The sequence below is a fragment of the Centroberyx gerrardi genome, chromosome 8 (genome assembly GCF_048128805.1).
Source record: "Centroberyx gerrardi isolate f3 chromosome 8, fCenGer3.hap1.cur.20231027, whole genome shotgun sequence".
In the NCBI taxonomy this organism is placed as follows: Eukaryota; Metazoa; Chordata; class Actinopteri; order Beryciformes; family Berycidae; genus Centroberyx; species Centroberyx gerrardi.
In genome coordinates, this window is record NC_136004.1 from 20270506 (window position 1) to 20294186 (window position 23681).

Here is a 23681-nt window from a genome sequence, read left to right on the forward strand (position 1 = left end):
AACTACGACTGGGTTCACTTTATATAATTTGGCTTAACGTTCATTCCAACAGGCAGATCATTAAAGGAATAGTTCACCCAAAAATGAAAATTCTGTCATCATCTACTCACCCTCATGCCAAATGAAACACAGGTGAAGTTTGTTAGTCCATATAACACACAGGGAGGTTGCCAGCACAACTTGGTAGCAGCCTTCTCTAAAACAACTGAAGTCAATGGGGACTGGTTCTTTAGAGTTCCAAAACAAAAACAGCCAAACAATCACACTGTGAATAGAAAGACCTATACACCATTATTTGTTGCAAATCCATCAGCTGTAGTTAAGATTTGCACTAAATTATGGTGTAAATATACTGGTGTAAACATACTTCACCTGTTTCAACTGGCATAAGGGTGAGTAGATGAGAGAATTTTCATTTTTGGGGGAACTATTCCTTTAAGAAGAAGTTCCTGTGTGGTTATAGATCACAAACTTACTCACACTGACTAATAAGGAAATGTCTTGGTTCGGTAGGATTTCTAAGCAGGAGACATTTCTGGGGCGGACTCACTTTGGTGACATGGGGTAGAAGCATCCTTTGAAGGGAAGGATACCATGGTTTCTCATGCAGAGCAGGACATCCCACAAAACCTTGCAACACCTGCGAGGAAGAATGAAACCCAGCTGTTACACAGTCATAACCCTCCATGGAAATGACTCGCATGTGCGTCACAGTGGCCGCTAAACTTGAAGGGTTACCAAATATTCTGCGTAAACTACCACAAATGAAGATTGATCCTGCAGAGATAATGCATTTCAACACTGAAGGAAGAACCACACCAACAGTCATTCAGTTTTTAAAACTTTTTTATTGTTTTTAATTTTTTTTGCTCATTTTTTAAATTATTTATATTATCTACAAAGTAAAAGTTTTTTTTTTTTTAACTTAAAAGTTACACAATGGTTGGGTGAGAAGTGGGATCTGATCACCTCAGCCATCATAATTTCATAAATAACGTTTCTCCTGTCCTCTGGCTGCCAAAACGTGTTTGTTAATTCACAGGAAGCTTCTTGTCATGTTTTTTTTTTTAGTTTGGTTAGAAACCTGTCGTGTAGTCTGGAAACAAACGCAGCACATAGCAGCAGCAGCAATAGATAAACAGTAAGATTAATACTGTCTAAAAGTTGGAAGATTTTTTTTTTCATAACAAGGTGCAGACAAAATACAAGTTCCAGTTGATTTTTCTTCTTCACTCACTTATTTTCTCTCACTCTCTCTTTCGCTTCTTAGTTGGCAAGCTGACTCGAGTTGCAATTAGGGACCCTCTGAAAGTGTGTGTGTAGAGGTGTGTTTTGACTGTGTGTGTGTGTATGTGCTGCATAACTATGTGTGTGTGTAGATATCTGCGTGTGAACAGGGGCAGAATAAGAGCAATCCTGTCTGTTAATGTTAAAACTCTAGCTCATTAAAACGTGTCACTGCATCAATCTGTTAACATTCTCTTATTGCCTAGTCTGGGAGGGAGGAGGGATGGAGGGGAGGGAGGGATGAAGGGAGGAGAAAAGCTGATGTGAAGCATGTAGATGAAGAAAGAGAGAGGAGAGGGAGGGTGTCGTTCTCTTCATCGTCTGGTTATGAAGGCTCTGGATGAGAAGCGCGAGGCAGAGCGGGTCCCTCAGCTCACCGGCGCCCTCTATCTACAGCTGCTGCTGATGGTGAGGTTGCACTGCAGGCGAGAGGAAACACAAAATGGGGGAAAATTAAGTTCAGAAATTAGAGACTGTCTGTGCAGAGATACAGAAAGATGATAAACGGCAGCAACACAACCTATTAAGTCTTAAAAGAAGTATAAACCTTACTTAATTGGCCAGATATTGCATACAGCAGCTGTGTTCACTATGCAATCTATCTGCATTTAATGCTGGCCCCATTTCAAGATGACGTATGTTTTTTCACTGATGCTCCAAATAATTCCCTGTAACTGCTTAAGTAATAATTTAACCTTATTTATTTTAATAACAAAACAATTCGTGAGTAGAGATCAGGCATAATGTTATCCTAATCATGCAGTAATCCTCACTTTGGGGGAAAAAAAGACATTTTTCTTTATTTTTACTATTTTTCACATTTTAGAATAATAGTAAAGACATCAAAACTATGAAATAACACTTATTTATGAAATTATGCAGTGACCAAAAAAGTGTTAAACAAATCAAAACTATCTTATATTTTAGATTCTTTAAAGCAGCCGCCCTTTGCCTTGATGGAAAGGCTTTGGAAAGAAATGAATGCATAGGATCAACTTCACTATTTATATTTGTCTAAAAAATTTATTTCAAGCATTTAAGCATAAGCCTTTAGATCAAAATGGCTTTAAGATAAGAAAAAACATGTGTCCAAACTTTTGACTGGTACTGTATATATTCCAGACTCCACCCTGCAGGAGCGTGCTGGTTGAGAAAACGAGCGTACCTTGTGGGTGTGCCAGGTAGGAGAAGTGTGTGGTGGAAGAGACGGGGATGGGGTTGAGGGCGGTCTGGGGCATGGGGGGCTGCGGACCGCCTGGAGGACCCTGGGTGGCCATCAGCATCATCGGGGGGTGGGTGGCCGCCGCGTGGTGCGATTGCACGATGCCAGACTGCATGTGGGCCTGGGTGGGAGACGGGAGGCGTGAGTGTGTTTGTGTTATGTCGTGTGTGAGAGAGTGAGTGAAAGTGAGAAACAAAGTGAGAATGACGGTGAGAGAGAGAGAGGAGGAAGAAGAAGAGACACACACAACATTCTCCAGCACCTATTTATGTGTACATGAGTGAGTCGCATGAGTAGCATAAATGGATATCATCTATGGTTATGATCAGGGGACAATTTTGGGGCCGGGGGGGTGGGGTAAAGGGGTATAGCATCCCCCTTGTTAACACAAATTACTCACAGTAACTCTCCAAACTAACTACAGAATTTAGGTAAAACTTCACATCCCATCAAGCTCTTAAATATAGCAATAACAGCATAATAACAGGGCATTTTGTATTCTGATTAGGGGCACAAATACACGGTTGAATAAACTCAGTTTCGCCTTGAATCTTAGCCGTATCCCTGAAGGACCCGTAATCACAATGAAGAAAGCCCTCTAGGGAATTATGGGTAACGATGCATGTGTACTGCCTGAAAGGTTTCCTGACAAGCAGTGTGTGTACATAAAGACAAGAGAGTGCAAGAAAGATCACTTACTATCTCTTTGGTTACCCAGAACAGTTAGCATTGCAGCCATTTCCATTTATTATAATGGTATTAGCATGGCTGGAATGCACCTCAATTAAAATAAATGTTTCTTTTACATGTATTTTGCTGCGGTGGGCCCCTTCAGCTAAAAACAACTGCACCCACAACTAGAAAAATGAAGATGCAGTGAAAATTTATCATCTCACCTTATGCCCAGCCTGCCAAAAAATTACAGTGGCAATTACAGCACAACTGTTTTTATATCATGATATAAATACCCAAAAAAGGAGCTAAACTGCAACAGCTACTGGAACTGATCCTGGAACGGGCCGAGGAGCAAACCTGGCTCTCACAACCCCAACAGCTACAAAATATTCTCCAGGAAACACTGCCAGTTTTGAAACTACCCGGTGTATAATGTGCCAACGGCCCGCTAGTTGTGACCTACCTGCTGCACGTGTGCCATGTGGTTGGGGTTGTAGCCGTGCTGCACCTGCTGCGGGTGGATATAGACGGTCTGCTGGGCAGAGGGGAACGAGGCCTGGGGAGACTGGGGGTTGGGCCCCGGGGTCATGGAGGGGGGCGTGGGGGCCAGGGCCGAGTACATCTGCTGCTGCGGGGCCTGGTTGGCCAGGTGGAGGGCCTGGGCTGCTGCTGCCGCTGTGTCACGCACGCACACACACACACACGCGAAAGAAAGCAGAAACACACAATATAACAAGAGTACTACTCACCAGTGAGCAAACTGTCTCAGAGAGTTTCATTCATACTCTTCAGAGATTTTAAAGCCTTCTCCAGAGGCCTCATCACCTTATCCTTGCCTACGCTCCTTTTAAAAAGATATTCAACTCTAAGAAAGTAATGTATAGTGATGTACATAAATTATTCCATGGGTCCATAATATGTATTTCAGCTGGGCCAGCCGTAACATATTCACCTGCTGCCGCCTGCGGGTGCTGTGGGTGCTGGACTGGGCTGGGGGCCGGGTGGTTAGGGGGACCTCCGTGCTGCGGGGGACCGCCCTGCTGGCCCTGGCCCGTGGGGGTGGCGGAGGGCTGGGGGTGCTGTGGGTGGGGGTGCAGGGTGGCGCTGGGGTGGGGGTACTGCTGGGGCATCGGCCCTGGCGACACTGTGAGACAGACAAGCAGGAGTTGGACAGAAATTTAACCAGACCTCCAGAAATGAATTACACAGATATTAACAAGGTGTGAACAGGTGCATATATTGTATGTAGATATAGTACGGCGTATTGCCTGTACTCTCTAACCAACCACAAACTCATATGCACACACACACACAGGCGTGGGGTGACGTACCATACATGGTGTGTGTCTGTTCTGGGTACTGTGTGGTCGAGGAGGAGACGAGGCTGGGCTGCCCGTGTGTGGGAGGCGCCATCATCCTGGCGCTGCCCTGCATTACCGGACTGAACACATGCTGCGCCTACAGGACACACAGGGAGACACAGTGAGTGACTGAATGAGAGTGAGTGTGTGTGCGTAATAATCCCTACACGGGACATAAAATGTGGCATCACGTTCCTTCCTACAGCGCAGCCTGATGCTAATTTTCGTTAAAAACGTCTGTGTTCGTGCAGTTTCGTTCGATCACGGCCTGTTGCTGGCACATCGGTGGCATTTTGGATAGGAGAGCCAAGAGCCTGTAGTCGGCGCCGCAAATCAGAAGTAATGAAACACTGGCATCACGCTAGTCCAGTGTCAAGCTGATGGACATAAGGCATCTGCCACACAAATGGCTGAGTAGCGAACAGCTGGCAGACCTACAGATTGGCAGTAACACCGGCAGCGCCGACTGATGGCACTGTAGTAATTATAATGGTTACATTTGAGTGATAATAAGGTGCCTGCTGGGCCTGGGGCTGACAAATAAGCTGCTAGTAGGTGTAGTGGTGGTACTGGTATTGATAGAAATAGTTAACCTGTGACTGGTAGTGTGGCATCTGCTGCACCAGAGGCTGACTGGTGAACTGCTGCGGGCTGCAGGTGAAGTACTGGGCAGAGTAGGCGGGGCTCTGTGCTACGATGGGCGGTCCTGCTGCCGTTGCCGGGTGCATCATGGTGGGCGTGCCTTGAGGGTGGTGCTGGTCTGACCTCTGCTGGGGCATGTTGGGTACTGGAGTTCACAGTGGGAGCCAGGGAACAAAAGCAAAGAGAAGAAGAGGTTTTTTTTGTTTTTTTTTCATTTGAACTACAGAGTCATGGTGGAGAAGAAGGATGCCTGGGGGTTTGAAACGGCGCGAGTTGTTTCATCTCCCCTACTGGGTTTGTAGTAAGTTTCAGAGAGGAGAGCGGGAGGAAATAGGAGAGCCACAAGAGAGAAAGAGTGAGAATAAGAGACACCAACTTGAGAGAGTGGGAGAGGAAGACAGAGAAGGCAGTAGTTGTTCTCACCTTTACCTGGTCTGTAGGGTTTAGACTGGCTGACCGTCATATGAGGCATCTGAACGTGGTACATAGCTGGAGACTGGAGGGAGAAGGGGAGGAGGAGGAGGATGGTGGGTGAAGGAAATAAGAGAAACATTTAAATGTCACTGAAGTGATTCCTAATTCTATTCAGATTCACTCGGAGCTCTATGGCCTCATTTCAACAACAATTAAGTCTAGCTCTTGACTAAAAATGAATTTTTGTTTAGGACTAGTCCTCACTGCATGTCTGTGGAGCTGCTCATAAACTATTCAACTTCTGACCTCTGTCTTAATAGCTGACTCCACAGCACACACACACACACACGCATGCACACACATCCCACAAACACCCACCCACACACACACACAGTGGATTACTGCATAGTGGACTACGATATGAGTGTGTGAGAGAGTGTGACTGATCTCTTACCTGAGGCCACATGCATTCTCTATGCCTGTCTATCACTGGGCAGAAAAGGAGTTTTACTACTATCACTACAACCCAAATACTGTTTGCCATCTTTCATTCTCCAAGTCTGTAAGTATACAACATGCATTTGTCACATAAAGTATCATTAATATCTTATCAGTGACAACATCTGCTCTCAGACGATGATAAAACATAGCCTAGAAAAACAGAACGAGGCTTGAAATCCTCCATTAGCTGAAAGTCATCTTAAGCTGATGAAGCCAATAGAAACTAAAATGAGGTTAAAAGTCCATCCGTGATGACAGTTTAAACGGATTGCAATAAGAAGTTGGCAAACCAACATCTGATGGGCATTAATTCATCAAGCAAGCAAAACATCTCAGTACTGATTGGGTTGAAAAAAAAAGGATAAAAAAAAAATAGAAATCTTAGAAAAAAATTCACAAACCTTCCATATTATGCTTTTCTAATGGAGCGAGAGAGAGAGGAGGAGAGGGAGAAAAGGAAAAAAGAACCACTCTTTAGTTGGTAACCAAGGTATTTTTTTCCTTTACACGTGTCTGATGTTGGATCACCAAGTATTTCTTAAAGCAACTTAGGAAAAAATGTAATTCACTACTACAAAAATACAAAATAATACAAAATATTACTTTCATCAAAAATATTCTTGTTGAAAACATGTTATGTGCTCTCAGATTGCTCAAAATGATACAGCATATTGTATAAGTATTTCATATATTTCCTGTTTTCTCTTTCAAATTTTTGAAGCTTACTGTCAAATTCCACATGTTTACCTTAACATTATTAAAATCATTCAAAAGCAATAATCCATGCCAATGTACTAATTGTGTCTGGCAGATGATAGAGGAAAGAAAGTACAGCATGAAAGATGGGCATGCCTCAGGGTCTAGAAAAAAAATAGATCACACGCACACAAGCAGGTGTGCACATACACACACACACACACACACACAGTCACAAAAAAGGTGAGATACTCCTTGTTAAAAAAAAATGTGGGGAGAAAGAGGGCTTCAAGAAGAAAATAATGACGGGATGCATCAGAGATGAATGACGAGAGAGGAGGAAAGACAAAAGAAAAACAGAGACTGAACGAAAGATTGAAAGACAGAAACAAAAAAAGGACAGAAGCAAAGACAGACAAAAGGAAAGAAAGTAAAAGAAACAAACAAGGACAGACTGATAAGGAAGCATGCTGGGAGACCTCGTGGTGATGGTAGGTAGATTTTGGTTGTGTGTGTGTGTGTCTAAATTCTGCGTGTCACATATATTCAGCAGGGTGTGCAGGGTGATCTCTGCTGCCTGTATGTGTGTATGCAGGTGTGTGTCTCACCTGTACTCCGGGGCTGACGGGTGTGAGGGGGTACATCTGTGGGAAGCAGACCGTCTGGCCGTAGACAGTCGGGGGCTGCTGGACCACGATGGAGGGGCTGGGCTGGCCCTGGGGCCGGGGGGGCGTGGGGGTGTTGGCTGGTTTGGGCTAGTGAAGGAACGCATAAAGAGAAACACACACACACACACACAGCCCAACACAAGTTAGGTCTAATAACCTCAGTTTCAGTTTGTGTTTAAAAGGTCTGGCAGCAGCGGAGCAGACTGACCTGCGTATTGAACCTGGGTTTGAACTCGTTGGCATTTGGGTTCAGAGTTGACTTTCTCACTTGACTGCAGGAGGAAGAGGAAGAGAAAGAAAATTAGCATTCAGCAATATCCACCGCCTCCCCTCCCGGCCGCTCTGCCCCTTCCACTCACTCTTGCACCGCCTCCTTTTTCTCCTCCTTGTCCTCCGGCTTGGGCCCGCTGAAAGTGGACGTGGCCGTTGTCTGGACTCCCTGTGATGTCACATCCAGCCCCGCCCGCTTCTGGTCGGGGGCTGAGGGAGAGGGGGAGGGAGCCGCGGGGCTGCCAGGCTTACTGGTGTTTGTGGCAGCGGCGGAGGGGGCTGGGGCGCCGCCGGGGGCGCCGGCAGTCATCGCCGCTACGCCCTCCTCGCCGCCCTCCCGCCCCACTGCGGAGGCCTTGTCCAGGGGAAGGTCCTTAGGCTTGTCCCCCGGATCTCTGGGAGGCTTGGTCATCATCTGGTCAAACACGGGGTCTGGGTTGGAGCTGGACTGCAACTGGATGGAGGGAGAGGGGAGGTGGAGAGAGGGACAGAAGAGCATGAAATACAGATGGTAATCAGCATACAAGCTCTCTTACTGTAGCTGTACAGCAGATGTCTTTGTGCAGCCTCAGTATCATGAGATTGTTGACGCTGTCACAAGATATTCGCCATCCTAACACAGTAAAAATGAAAAAGATAATAATGAGGGCAATCTACTTACCCTAAAATCTACACTAAATTTCTTTAAATTATCTATTTGTTTTCTGTGGTCTGTTGCCATGGAAGGAGGTCCTGCGAGGGGAAGAGGGAGAGAGAAGAGACAGATGATTTGGAGTTCAAGCATTATCATATAAATCCAGATTGTAGAAAAACATTACTGCAAAAAAATTAAATAAATAAACAAACAAAATCAGTGTCTCAGTGAAAGACCCCTACAGTGACGAAGCTTCCCATCATGCACACTGCTGTCTAGTGAATACCTTTACAGACTGGTCTGGTGATGCTAGGAGAGCTGTCCAGAGGCTTGACGTTCTCCTTGTTGGCTGTGGGTGACGTCTGTCTCGTCTCCTGGACACGACACTCTTTCGCTTTAGAGACCGGAGAAATCGAGAATTAAGTTTACTCTGGGCACTAAAGCAGAGCAAGGATTTATGAACAAAATGCTTTTGATAATTGACTGACTGCATGACAGAACCTAGAGCAAAACAGAAAATCCTAGTACACACCAAGTCAGATACATCATACCACACTTGGTGTTCCCACTTTCCCATTTCAATAAATACCTTAAGGGTAAACGACAAGCTCACCTTCTACTGACGGAGTGGCGACCATGTTAGGGGCGGGGCTAGCAGCAGTAGGAGAGGAGGCTGATGTTGGCGTGGCAACTGTTTCCACAGGAGCTGTCCCCGTCTGGGGGGACGGGAGGGAGGAGGAGCCAGGAGAGGCTCCGCCCATGCTGTTCTGTCGAGGGGAGCGAGGTCTGTGTACTGGAGAGGAGAAGGAGACATGAGATTTTGGTGATCACAAGCTGCCAAGTCACATCATTAACCTTCACAGTTACTAGGGATGGGACGATATGCTTATCTCACGAAACGATTTGAAACGTGATATGGGGTTCATGATTCCATACAAACACGATACGATGTAATAAATAAAAGTTCAAGTATGACTGTGCAGAATTATGTTTATGTCTGAGTCGCAAATCTTTCTAGCTATGTCATTGGCTTGCTAGAATGTAAACATCAATGTAAAAATGTAATTACAAAGTGCAAATAATTTAATTTGGATGGAGAGCTTGTGAAATTGTGATTACTACAGGAGAATAAAATGGAACAAATATTGCAATACATTTTTCTGCCCCATGATACGTATTGTGCTATATTGAAATTCCGCATATCGTCCCATCCCCAACAGTTACTCTAAACAACTTTACCCACTGTGTACTGTCCTGCGGCCAACATTAGAAGATAAGTACTGCCAGGGTTAGGGATTAAAAAAAAATGATAAAAATGCATGTACTCATGGTACTGTGAGGCACTTTGGATTCGTTGACCAAATGGCATGAGTTGATGGAATATTTTAAGTGCCCTGTTCAAAGGCAGCCACGCAACTCTCCCCTGACCATGACTCACTTTGTCTACAATGTGAGGATGAAGCCAATATCGTCACAGCCAGTCAGAACTGGGAGGGACACCCATGCACAGAGAATGGCAGACCATCTGGTCAGTGTTTTTTTTATTTTATTATTTCCTTTGCATCAAGTTTTGAAGGATGAAAATAAAAGTCAAGAAAAGGACAGATAGAAAAGATAGAAAGGAAAGGAAAGGAAAGGGAAAGGAAGGAATGTTCTACCTCCGCTGACCACTGAGGACCAGGTTCCTCCAGAGGAGCTGCTCCTGGTTGGTGGAGTCACTGGGACCTCTCCAGGGGCATTGTGGGAGATTAAGTCCACTCCTGGAGGGACTCCAGTGGTCCGGCAGGGCGGCACTCTGTGGGCACGGGGCGTCCGCTGGGACTTTGGCGACATCCTGGGGGGCCCTGGAGAAGAGGAAGAGAGACAAAGAAAGAGGGAAATCCAGAAACAGACAAGAGAGGGGAGATAAACACACTGAGCTGCTGTCCTCCTTTCCTACCATCCTGCCATACAGAGGTTTCTCTTTGAAACTCATCTGTGTCTCGAAACCCAAAGCGCTGAGCTGACTTCATCCTAGGCTGGTCTTCTACATTTAGATGTCACACCATACAGTAATGTTATTGGTTACAAGCAAGTGAGTGGAGACACTGCAGATGATCCTGGAGAGTGATCAAACACCACGCCACACTGTTCAAACCAAAAGTGAAGAGTGAAATAAATAGAATAGCAAGAATAAATAGCAAGAATTAACAGAGGAGGTGGGGAGAGGTAGGAGGTGAGAAGGAGAGGTGGAAACCCAACTTTAAAGCATTCACTGTTTAGCAGAGTTTGTGCCAGTTAAGAGCTTAGCAGTGTCTGCTTTACAGGTGACAGCCCAGTGCAAAACTGATCTTTGGCAAAACAGCAGTTGAATAGATTCAATATATGGGAAATACATAAGGAAAAACAAGTTATCTTTTGATATATACCCTTTTAAAGCACACAATCAAGCCTCTTGTAACTGAAATTGAGCGTACCTCAAGTTCCTCAAATATCTGAAATTATCTCTGCATGTCGCTCTGTTCCAACTAGGTCTAGTACAAATAGTGAAAAATCAACTCCTCTCCAGCCAAAGCCAGTGTGCATCTTGTCTGTGCTTCATTCCACATCTTCGCAAAGCCTTGTATCCAAAAGAAAAAGTTGCGACATTGGACATTTGGAACCTTTTTCAACCTCATTCCATTCAGTTTTTATTTGTACAAATTTGGTTGCAATTCAATAATAGCCAAAACTCTGCTCAAATGGTGGAATTGTATGCTGCCTAGCAATGTTGTCTTCCTATTGAGTTTTCTATCAAAGGATTTGGAACAGTTGGCGCCTTGCTGTTTTCAGTGGCGTAACTCTTGTTAGATAGAAGGCTCTGCACACACTGTGGTGCTCCCACATGCCAAGGTGAAACTGCCTGAGGCACTGACAGAGGATCAGCTTTCTGGCTGCTAAATCCTCACATTTTCCATTTGTGGGGAAATTGCAAAACTGACCCCAGATCAGTCTTTACAAGCAACTTCACCCTATTCTGTGTTGTGTGCTGTTCCACACTAGACCTGGGCAAATTTTGTATTTGAAAGTAGGTTAAAATATCCAGATTTAACTTTTGAGGAACATTGAACAGCTTCAAACATGAATGGGAATATCATTTCCAAATTAAGACCAATCCATCCACCTTCAACTCATGCTTTTGCCCAGGTCTACTCCACACTGATGTGGGTACCTTCTGAAGACATGCGTTTGGGCAGGGTGGAGGCTGGCGACGTGGGCCCATGGTGGGCCAAGGAAGATGAGGAGGGATAGGAGGGGTGGGAGGGATGGGAGGGAGGCCTGGAAGGTCGAGAGGGGGGTCTGGAGGGCGGCCTGGTGGGCGTGGCCGCCCGAGGAGGCAGGGAGGAGGGGCCAGACTGGTAACGAGGGGGGGGGCGGGAGGAAGGAGACGGACAGGGTGAGGGCCAATGGGATGAACCTAAAAGAGGGAGGGACAAATGATAAAGGATGACAAACAGCTGATGACAACTAATTACAGGGGGAGAAAAACAAAGCTATAACAAAAATAGAAAGTAGTGGCAGATGAATAAACGTAAGAAAGAAAGGGAAAGCAGGGATAAACTGATTGAAATGACATAAGGAAAAAAAAATAGATAAATGCATAAAACAACCCAAGACAGCTACAACACAAATGAACCTCCCAGAAACTCTAAGCCAAGCTCACCACCGGTCCAATAAACAGTAGAAGATTAAGAAAAAAAAAAGATTCTATTCTACTACAGGATGAGCAGCTTGAAGAAAACTGTGCAGTCACTCTGCGTGTGTCTGTTTCTGATTTGTTTTTCTTTACGAAAGGCTTTTACCAAGTGGATGGCAAGTGAAAAAAAAACTACACTCTACTATATTTAGTATTTTGATGTTCTGTGTCTTGTGGCCGGTTCCACTAAATTATATTTATTCTGTGATTTTATGATTGTCATGTTATGGAGTCTTTCATTGGTGAGACTACTGGTTTGTACAGGATGCCATTCTGTCTTTGTGCTGACTTTTTAATAACCCCACCCCAATGGAAATAAGCTCTTGAGCTTTATTGTGTTATCCTTGATGACTGTACGTGAAATTATTTTCTGGCTGGATCCTATTCATGTACTAGTTCTTAATAGAATACATTCAATAAATTCAATCAATCAACAGCATTGGGTTGTGTGTGTGATGCACCATCCCTACCTCCGTTCACCACCCTCTGGTCGGCCCCGGAGCTGGGGCTGTAGTCGTGAGGTCCTGGTCGTGGAGTTGAGGGTCCAGCTGAGCTCTGAACCAGACGGGGCGAATTCTGACGCCCCGCCCCCCATGACATCGCCTCCCTGTTCCTCTGACCTGGGGGAATGTACTTGTTCTCTCTGCACACATGCACGCACGCACAAGCATATGCACACACACACACACACCACAGGCAGAGGTGTTAGATAAACATGTACAAGTCAAGATAATGAAGGGGAGGATTTAATTCTATACTATATTACATGCAGTTAAGCATTTCTCATCAGCCAAAATGTAAGTAGTTGTTCTGGGCACAGCTGCTGCGATATAGTCTATTTATTGAACTTGTTGGAACTACTTTTCTCTCTCTTGTTTGTGTGTGTGTGTGTGTGTGTGTGTGTGTGTGTGTGTGTGGGTGGGTGTGGGTCCTGGTCGCACCTGCTTAGTGTGTGTGCCTCCCTCTCCCCTCGCACCACGGCAGTGTATTTCTCCTCCTCAGAGCGGTCATCGTTCTCCAGGGCCACGCGAGCCTTGTAAGTGGCGCTGGCCTCAATCTCCTCGGCCAGCTGGGCAGCACGCGCCTCCCTCTTCAGGAACTCCTCCGAGTTGTCCCGCTCCAGAGGGACGCTGGGAAACAAGCACAGGTCAGACACGGCAGCAGGGCGATGCAGTGACTAGGGAGACTGTTCGTCAAACAGAAGGCCCGGTTTCAAGCCCCTGTGACAGCGATCATTAAAAAAATGCATTCAAAAAAAATATATCGCATCCCTGTTTATCTTACTCTACACCAGAAAAAAGGTCCATGAGCCATAGACTAAGAAACACTGCATTCAAGTGATATTTTACTTTCTTTCTTTCGTCCTTGAAAATTATGACCACGGACACAGGAAAAAACTATTATCAAGGAACCCATCGCAGAAGTTTACATACATGTTTGGAGTATGACGTTCAGATTACTTGTATGCAGGAATGTGTGCTAACAAAGTGAAAACTCTTTGAACACAGCGATGCATACACACAGAGGCAGACATATTACGAGAGAAGCTTACGTGTATGTGGACAGGCTGCTGTCGTACGTAGACAAGACTCCATACTTCTCCTCATTGTACTTGAACATGTCATTGGGGTCCCACCCGTTCGACTGATATGAGAGAGAGTGAGAGAGAGAGAGAAAGAGAGAACCGTGCATCAGATGACTACTGTACATCAGTTGACAGGCACCTTCTTTGTTCCTTTCTCTCTTTTTATAAATGCATTTATAAAAAATTATTTATAAAAATAAAAAAAAACGAATATAATGAGAACATGAAAGGTCTTGGAAAATGTATTTCTTCTTTTTTGAGTGCAAACCACTTTCTCCACTGAAGACATTTGATTGGTTTTTACGCACCAAACAAAGCAAAGGTGAGCGCGGTTATTTCTCCTATAGACTTGATTCCTTTCTCTGTTCGACATATTTAAAACAGATAACATGTATGCATGTGAGGAGAAAGTGTCAAGGATAACAAAAAAAAAAACATCCAGTCCTGTATATTTCCACCAAGGTGCGAGTGAAATCATGACTTCAAGACATACATTGTATTCTTTTTAAAAGCATCAGTTACAAGCCATTAATATCCTACAAGCAATTAATATCCAATATTAACATCCTAGGTCAGCGAACAGATGGGTTATAGTCTCTTAAAAGAGGAGGCGTTCCAGCAATCTTGCCTTAATTCTACCATTAAACGACATGGCATTCACTGTTATGGAAACATCTACCTCAACCAAGACCAAGTCAAAGACCAAGACTGGAAGAGAGAATGTGTGTTAGCAGGTGATATATCGATGTGTACTCTGTGTGTGTGTGTGTGTCTCTTCTTACCACGTCAGTGTCCAGGGACTCCAGGCTGTCAGAGGTGTGTGTCTCTCCTCCATCCCAGGGCTCGAGATCTTTCTCCTTGTGCTCTCCGTTGATCCTGCTGCTCACCGCTGCATCTGTGAAGTTGTCTGTGACACACACACACACAAAGAAATACACATTTCTATACAGCAGACAATCACACACAGAAACACAAGTTACCCATACATACACACACAGAAGCTCATGGTGAAATGCAGTCAAACGGTGACACATGGTTGCTCTCTCACTGCTTATGCAGGCAAGTGCTCAAGCCTGAAGAGTTTCTGCCACAGGCTCTCAGAGCAAGGCCTACAGGGAGGTAGTGGTGGTACACCAGTCACACACACTCACAACCAGACATGGGTCCAACTGGATTGGGGAAGAATCCTTTCAAAAATAATTGAGTGATCGCTTGAGCTGGCCTTGGTAATGCTAAATCTAATGGGTTTATGACTTATGTCTGGTAAAGAAAGTGAAAAAGGCACTCCCACCCATCTTAGCTTGAAAAAACATAAACCAATTAATTCAAGAGGAGAAGCCATCTGACCTTCATAAGAAATTCATTGTAGGCATCATAGTGTTTGTTTTTTCCACTTTCTTTAGCATTTATTACATTTCCCTCCATTACTCCCATCTTAAAGATAAAACTTTCACGTGTATAAAAATTCTACTTGGGACTGATGACAGTCCATACTTTCAGGACCGCTCACACTGCTCCCATGGGAACTTTCAGAATGATTCGGTTGGCTCAACTGAACTAGGGCTAGGCAAGCTCAACGAAAACCCCCAATTGTATTTGAAAGGAAATCAAATCTCATTTCAACCCAAGTCTGCTCTAACATCCAAGAGCTAGCACTGATGGACCACGTGCATAAAGCGTATCAACCGCCTGGAGTGACATCACACGCTCCTCCCAGCTCATCCCACAATGCAAAGTGCATCCAAGCATTTCTGGCACAGAGCAGGGCAAGTTCAGAAATGCTAGATCCGCACCATACTGTGAGATGGGCTCGCAGGACTGAATTATGTCAATAGAGGTGGTTGGCATGCTTAATACACATGGTCCATCACAGGGATTGGAATTAGGAAAAAAAAACAAAAACATATACAAATCAAAAGAGGGCATGGGGGGGGTAAGCAAACATGCATTTAGATTGCAATCAATTATATGACTTCGAAACACTTCAGGCCCAAACCTAATTTAGACATCCCAGATGTCTGATTTTTCACACTATATCCAGAAAGCAAATTAAGTTACGAAAGCTCAACATGAGTTTGCAATCAGTTGCTTTCAATGGAATTACACATATGAAATACATATGCATCTGACAGTTATGTGTGTCTGCCTAAGTGGGATAAGCAAGATAAATATTTAATTACATTGTGTGTGATATGGTAACTGCTCTGTTTCTCCATTGAAAGCAACATCAAGCCTAAAGGTAATGAAGGATCTGGTGAAAAGAAGGAGCAAGACTGACTTGAGTCTGACTTGAAATTTGACTCTTAAAATTTTATGAAAGCGTTCCTCACATGATTAAGCCTCAATGTGGACTTTAATGCATTTTCATTACACTGTTAAAAAGATTAGACCCAAACCTGGGAAATCCCCACATTGCATTTTCATCTTTCAATAAAGCTTATCAAAGTGTGTATGAGTGTGTATGTGTGCATACAGAAAGGTGTGAGAGCAGAAAACAGCCATATATTACCTGTGTCAGAGGAGACTAGACCATTGGAGAGGAGAGACAGACAGATGAGAGAGAGAGTCAGAAGATGGACTGACAGACAGACTGAATGACTGACTGGCGGTCACACTAACAGTTGACACCAACCCCCACCCCCCGCCCTCCCGACTCCCTGAAAAAGGAAACACTGATGATACCCAGTCTCATCTCCACATTAATTTTTGAGAAGTCCCATCCCTTAGTCTACCACTCTTGTAAATCTGTAATGGTCAATTATCATATTCAGGGTCAACGGATCAACCAGATGCGCTTTTTAAGGGCAAGTGTTGCTATGCGACCACATGTAAAAATGGAGATTTCAGACTCTATGTGGAAAAATAATGTACAAGTGACAATGTAAACTGCCATCTTGCCCCAAAAGGAAAAATCCTCATCTGGTGGATGTGTAACCTTAACAATGATGCTGCAGATTTTGCTGCAAAACAAAGTGAAATTTCCAGTCAGTCAATCCACAATTGTTCAGTTCAAGAAGATAATTTGTCAGAAATGACAACCCAGCACTACCATCTCATAGAATCATGAGGTGAGCCTTGACACTTTATCGCCTGTTCATTTTAAGATCATAAAACCCTCCCACACAGTCCATTATGGTTCAAAACAGAACTGTATGGGTCAAGATGAATTAGATGAAGGAGACTCATTCAGCCTTTATTGAGTGTCCTCGCTGTGCCAGGGCGACCTTCGGACCAATCAATACTTCACATTAGTCTTCAATGAATGGCCACTCAGAGCAGACGCACAAGATTTAACTCACGGCCTCTGCGACATCACAGCAGTAAATACAGGCTGAACGAGATCAATAAGTTGTGTGTACGGACTGATGGGCATTCACTTTGGCATACGTGCGTTTGTTTTTATGTGTGTGCAATACATACAAAGTGACACCTAGTTATACTGTGTGCGCCTGTTCATGAGTGTTTACTATGTACAAGAGCGGGTGTCAAAAGATCGCTGTATGTGCGCCTAGATAATATTAAATCGACAACAATAGCTTCTGTACCTTTCCTGGCAAAATTCAGATCCACATCTTTGAAGGTCACCACTACTACGTCGGAGGCCTTGAAAATGATGCTCTCCACAATATCCTCTTTCCTGGGGCCCACACTTGGCTCCGGGCTCTTTCTGTGAGCCGCATCCAACACCAGGTCACACTGAGGGAGAAAACAATGTTAAATTTCAATAAGCAAGAGGCTGGTACCATCTAAAGGAGGGATGGGCAAATTTTAAACTGATTAGCAGACCTTCAACCAGACAGGAGGAACTGATCAGTGAAATCACCTGATGTAGTGTTTGGTTGGAATGAAAACCTGTATACTCTTGGCCCTCTGTGGCACATGATTGGCTATCCTTGATCTACAGGAAATCAGTTGTAATTCATAGTCTGGTCTCATGACCTGACAAAAGCGGTAGCCTGATATGAGATACATGAATAAAAAAAAAATTAAAAAAAAGTACAACATTGGTGGGAGTAATGAATGTTTCTAATGTTCCATCAGGAACTGAAGTTACGGCAATGCTCTGCCAACTAAACTGTACAGAAAACCTCTAACATCACTCAGGTTAAGCATTTCATTTGTGCAGAATGAAATTTTCCTACAGGGGAAGGATTGTGAAATACTTCAACCTAAAAGGGAAGATCAGGGACCACATACCTCTCCTCCATAAAAGGAAAGATGGAGACGCTGATCTTTTTCTAAGCCACCTTTGGGGTGAAGCTGCCGTTGAGTGCTGGCTAGGCACTATCTTCCCTGCATACTTAGCCTTAGCCATTAGCACGGTTAACAAGGAAATTACACAACTGACGAATGTATGTGACACCGTATGTGTGATCCTTACCTCGGGACCGTATGTCTTAAACACTCCTTCATAGACTGCTCCGTTCTTCACTTTCAGCTCACATTTGGTCCCCTGTAAATAAGTAAGCCTATCATTATTCACTGTGTACTCACTCATACATTTCAGTGTCAATATCAATTTACACATTCAAAAAACAAGTTCAGAGACCCATCTGCTACAAAACAGAAATAAACAAATGATTGATCAATCTCCGCTTTGTTTATGCAACCAGCTGTCTCTACAAATTACACAGGCTTTGTTTATTGCAGCGTAGATATTTTGGAGACAACAGCATGTGGTAAATGACAGGCTGCAGTACATGCTGCTGTACCTAATTCATTTACAGTAAGCATGATTCACATGGCTGTTTCACACAAGGTTTTCTTGTGACTGTTTGAGCCTGCTTCCCTTGTCTCGTTATTGTTATTACACATAAGACAAAATGCAGAAGCAAATACTACATATAATCTGCAAATGGAGCATCATCTCAAAGACTTAATAGACACACAGTACACATACCACCACTGATGTCAAGACATGGACCATCCTCATATTTGCATATACACCATTGAAAACGACCTGAGGAAAAAAAAATCACTTAAGTTCTAATGCTCCCACTGTTCAAAGACAAATTAGACTAAACTCAGACAGCCTTATGACAACTATTAGGCATATGCATAAATAAGAAGCAAAAGTTGAGATAATGTGCGCACATTCATCAGTCCTGCATAACAGTGCATAACAATAAGAAAGAGATGCCCACACACTGGATTTATGCTTCCATTGTGGCCCATTCTGTGCAACTTTTCAACCAAATGTACGCCTGACAAAAACATGATAATGTATGTCTAAGTAACGCAGATGATGTTTGGTGAAACTTTGCACAGAATAAACCAAAAAGGAGCTTCAATCCAGTGTGTGTGTATTTTTTTCTATGAAGGAGCAGCCCTTCTTTGATACCATGCAGTACTGTGAGGTATAGGCCTACATCTATTTCTCATAATACAGAGTTCTGAGACTGAAACAGCAGGGCCCTGCTGACTTGCAAGAGTTAACTGTTCAAACAGGTTACTTACTGCTGCAGAAGGACCTTTACCACTGTGTCGTCCTCTGAAAAAAAAGGGCATTGTTGTCAGAATCACCATTATCATCAGTATCACGCTTCTCTCTAGGATTTTGTGACAAGGTGTTGCTGGGGACCCATCAACGATATCAAATAATACTCTAATGTAGTCAATCATTGACTGATTGGAAATTTCAAAAAGTGGTGATGTAAATCTATGAAGTGGCACAGAACCGCTGTTATATGGTTTCGGGAGATCCCCAAGAATCATCATCACCATCACTGGACCTATTCCAATCTACAAATATTGTGCATATGACAGTACAAGAAAAAACATTGTGCACAGCCTGCAAGTAGGTGTTGGTAACTACAAGAAGAGCATCAGTAGAGCAAAAAAATCCAAATACCACAGACACTCAAGTAGTCCTGGGTCTTAAGTGTGTGGTTACAGCCACATATTTTCGCTCTATTGTGCATGAGACTTTATATATAAAGTCTTTCCATATGTGGATATTGTGTGGATTCTGAAATTCCCCTTAAGTCCAAAAATATTTTGTTGGATAGAATCATGTTCAAGTGGCTGTCAGCCAAACACTGTGTAGCCTACATTTTTTCAAGCATGTCCTAAAATGCACCTTGTACAGCAGCTGGCACACAGCCAGCCAGCCCCACACACACACACACACACACACACACACACATTTGATTCAATGTTGGCAATGGCCACTTTCCATACAATATACTTTTGCAGTGAATGAGTAATAAGTAATTCACTTGAGCTACTTTCAAAAGCTAATTTCCTTAATAATGTAACTAAATCAGTCCAAGCCATTTTAGCATTTCTGAACTGCAATAGGCTGGCCTATGCTTCACTTGTATCTAGGTGTCTAACTGGTCCAACCTTATTTTACAACATCTTCGGCAAGGCCCCATTGGATAAAACCTACGCAATGAATGGGACATACTGTCCTAGTGACCGGTGAATAGAAGGCTATCCAAATAATCACGCCAAAATGCACAATATGCATACAGCTACTACATTGATAATGTGTGCTATGTCTTAAAACGACATTTACACAAATGTCATGCTTCAAGGACACTATTTCACACAAGCAGCACCGGCAACGTCAAGGTTGAAAGCCCGTCGGTCTAATTCCCCTCTCCTCTCCTCCTCACCCCTTCACCACCCCCGCCCCTTTCTTTCATGCGCCCACACATTTTGTATCAAATTCTTGGCAAACCCATTGCAGCATTGTTGCGGTAACAAGCTACATACCAGTCATATCAAAATAAAAGCCGTCTTTTATCGCAATCGATTAAGATCAAAGTCGCCAAGCTGCGTAACATTAGGTGGCCGAGTAGCCGTTAACACTGAATGAGGCAAGTGCACTGAATAACAAGCATGGGCTGTCAAATGGCTAATTAACGCTAGCTGGCTCTCTAACTATGGACTTCAGGCTGGTCCAAAGCCTGATAGTACTCTAACATTAGCAACTTAGCAAGCAACTTTGCTACTACAAGCTCGCGAGAAAATCTGTTAGTCCACCAAAATAGGTCAAAATACATGGACAGAGGCCAAATGCTATGTTTGATTTCACATGTAAAAAGAGGTAACGTTAGGTCGAAGTTCCAACATCATGCGAACAGACAGGCCTCGCTAACTGCATAACGTTACGCTAGGTGACCAACACGTCGCAAGGCCCAAATACGTTCACACACACATACAAGTTTTGGACCACATAACAGAAATGTCACCTCCTACAACTGACACCATTAGTAACGATTACAACCATGTCCTGGAAACTGATCACATTAGCCCCAGCTACTGTGTAATTTCGCTAACGTAATTTAACTGACCTGCCCAAATTCTGTCGTCCCCCGCCGCTTCCGCCAGCACCAGAGGCAGCGGCACCACCAGTGCTGCCACCGCCGGGCTTGCGATTTCCACCGGCCTTCATTGACATGGTGATCCCATAAACGACAACGTTTGCAGTGTTTTCTGATATTTTAAAACGACCAGCTTCACACTGCAATCTTGTTGCGATGAGACGATATACAGTTGTGTGACAGCTTGCTAGCAATCTGAAGATCTGGCTAGCTAGCAAGCTAATGTCAACTTGCTTGTCTGCCTCAGTTTCTTGAGGAAGATGCTATGCTAACAGACTAGCTAGCTACCGTTTGCTAGCTAAATTAGCAATCTGTACAATGTCTATTAAAACAGAAAAAAATGATCTTTAAAAAAAGACAATACGCGCTAATAACTCTTCGGAAATAAACGTGTGTGTTACACCTCTTGTCAATTTGTTATGTAATCCTAACAAAAAATTTCGATTATCTCAAAATGGGGTTTACAGCTCTCTCGGGTTCTCTCCGTTGCTAACAGCGAAAAGACCAAAACAGTCTGAAAGGGGACAAAAAACAGCGGAGGGATATATGAAAGGCGTAACGGCATAGAACATCCAACCAAATATCGCTGGACTGTGTACTTTGACAACCATAAAGCTGACAAAAAATACAAATATGACAATATTGAATCCAGACTACCAGGAGAAATACATTGTCACTTCTCTTTCTAGGAAATATCGCACCTACAACATGGCACTATTTACAGGAAGTCCATGAAACCTCAGCGGCTGTATTGTGGCATCCACGTGAGCCGGCGAACACACTCACACACGTAGATACACGCACGATTGCACACTGCTTGTGTATGCATATTAGCGGCAACTAAACATTACAAATGACAAATTGACTGTTCACGACTAGCCTGATAAAGATGACATTTTAATGCCTTCTATTTGCTTGAGTTATCTCGATCTTACCTTTTCATGACAACTGGACTGACCGAGAGAATCTATGAACCAAGAACTCTAGCCTACAAGTAGACAGTGAATTGGTTGCACACAAACGCAGCAAAATATACAGTGATAATCAATGCTGGAAATGGACAGATTTTACACGGAGATCCCGATTACCATCATACAGAGACCAATAGCAATGTAATGCATACACCTGTGATATACAGTATATATAGCCTACTAGATTAGTCAACTGCTTTTATACTCAAATTCTAACAAAGTGGTAAATTTGAAAATAAATCATATGATTTCTGCTTGTAGAATATTATGTTTAAACACTGGGCCTGTTTTCACAGAGAATCTCAAAGTAAGATATCTGATCTATTCTTATATCCACTCCATGGTGATCTTCCTTATTTTGTATCAAAAAGAACACGGTTCACAGACCTTCCCTACTTCATTAATAAATATTTTTCTTTTTTTTTTCCTTTTTTTTTTCTTTTTTTTTTTACATTTTATGCCACAACACTGTGAATTTTACAAGTAGAAAGATAGGATTAAGATCACCCTATTGACCTGTTTCTGAAAATTCACTATTTGTCTGAATATTTTTTGAGCAAGTGAATCTGCCTCACTGGCATTTGGGCTTTGCACTGAAGGCGTTGGACTAGATTCAATTTGAACAGCCTGATGCATCACTCCACTCACTGCTTCTTCACCTGTCCTTGACCTAGTATCTTTCTCTCCTTCTCCTTGCCTGGCTGCAGTGAATTATTCACACCTTAATTAAACATTTCATTATGAATTCAACAAAAATACTTATTTCCAGGTCTTAATTTTGAAAAAGAAAAGCCAAATCCTGGTGATAATGTCTATACAACACACAAGTGGGAGACAAGAAATTTTATGCAACAGTGAAAAAAGTGAATAATTGCCTATTATGTTGCCCAACATCCGCCAAGGCCAGTTTAGTCCCAAGTAAATTCTGCTGCTGTGAAGAACTGCATTCAAGGGGAAATGAGAGTGTCTTGAAAGTAGGTTTCATGTTTCTCCGCAAAGGAAACTTGGGTGCTATCCAAGGTGCTGATAAAACAACCTGTGGATTGCACTGACGGCTGGAGCGAATGGCATGACTGAATTATTTCACAGCATTATTTACTCGTTTATTGCGATTTAATCTCAAAAATAACAAAAGGAGCAGTCCAAATAAAAAAAATTAAAAAAATCCAAGAGAAAAATGATTCACGCTGATTTCACCCTTTCCAATAAATGACTCCTCTAAATTGCATCATCATTTTTAAATATATAAACTACATGTTCAGAAAAGTCCCACTATAGTGGAATCGCCTCTCCGGTCCCTCCTCCTGATCCCTCAGTGTAAACAGCCTATAGGCCTATAGACTGGATTCTCCCAACTCTTTGATCCTGACCAAGGCTCTGTTTATTTAAGGTGATGTGATTATGAAAAAGCTTTGGTAAAGACAGTTATCCTTTAGTAGTCCATACATAATAAAAACCACGAAAAGAGGACTGCTTTCAGAAATTGTGTGATGTTGGTGATGATGTTTCATTCAGCCATAGGAGCCTTACTATACTACAGACATGTGTGCCTTGGAGAGGTGGTACAGACAGCACAGTGTAGGCTATACAGTATACTCAATCCATGGGTCAGATTTCGTTATCAAATACAGCCATGTTGTAATTCGACGCAATCTATTGTATCACACTCCTTCAACAAGAACATGTATCGTGAACTATGGTGCTTTATG

At 43.3% G+C, this 23681-nt stretch overlaps 1 protein-coding gene across 7 annotated transcripts; it reads right to left on the reverse strand.

Annotated features, from left to right (window-relative positions):
* Nucleotides 1–828: 828 nt before the first annotated feature.
* atxn2 (ataxin 2) lies at nt 829–21483 on the reverse strand. 7 transcript variants are annotated; one of them, XM_078285263.1, is made up of 26 exons: nt 20972–21483; nt 19128–19161; nt 18571–18630; nt 18052–18123; nt 17216–17366; nt 16180–16194; nt 14453–14577; nt 13638–13729; nt 13027–13215; nt 12556–12728; nt 11561–11806; nt 10029–10214; nt 8984–9163; nt 8657–8764; nt 8398–8468; nt 7826–8190; nt 7675–7738; nt 7407–7553; nt 6504–6521; nt 5617–5683; nt 5139–5332; nt 4516–4642; nt 4137–4328; nt 3648–3859; nt 2453–2630; nt 829–1706 (listed from the first exon to the last, which is right to left on the reverse strand). In XM_078285263.1, the coding sequence occupies exons 1-26, from the start codon at nt 21076–21078 to the stop codon at nt 1678–1680; spliced, it is 3402 nt and encodes a 1133-aa protein (XP_078141389.1). In that variant the 5' UTR covers nt 21079–21483; the 3' UTR covers nt 829–1677. The 7 variants fall into 7 exon arrangements, with proteins under 7 accessions (XP_078141389.1, XP_071750979.1, XP_071750981.1 ...); XM_071894878.2 differs by having other exon boundaries at nt 2383–2630; XM_071894880.2 differs by having other exon boundaries at nt 5611–5683.
* Between the last annotated feature and the right edge of the window lie 2198 nt (nt 21484–23681).

What these genes read in the sequence shown, in the direction of transcription:
- atxn2 (XM_071894877.2), bottom strand. Translation starts at nt 21,078, where the DNA reads ATGTCAATGAAGGCCGGTGGAAATCGCAAGCCCGGCGGTGGCAGCACT. An exon ending in TGCCACACTACCAGTCACAG is followed by an intron (nt 4,643 to 5,138) that starts GTTAACTATTTC and finishes TGTGTCCTGTAG; the next exon opens with GCGCAGCATGTGTTCAGTCC. An exon ending in ACAGACACACACCATGTATG is followed by an intron (nt 4,329 to 4,515) that starts GTACGTCACCCC and finishes TCTGTCTCACAG; the next exon opens with TGTCGCCAGGGCCGATGCCC.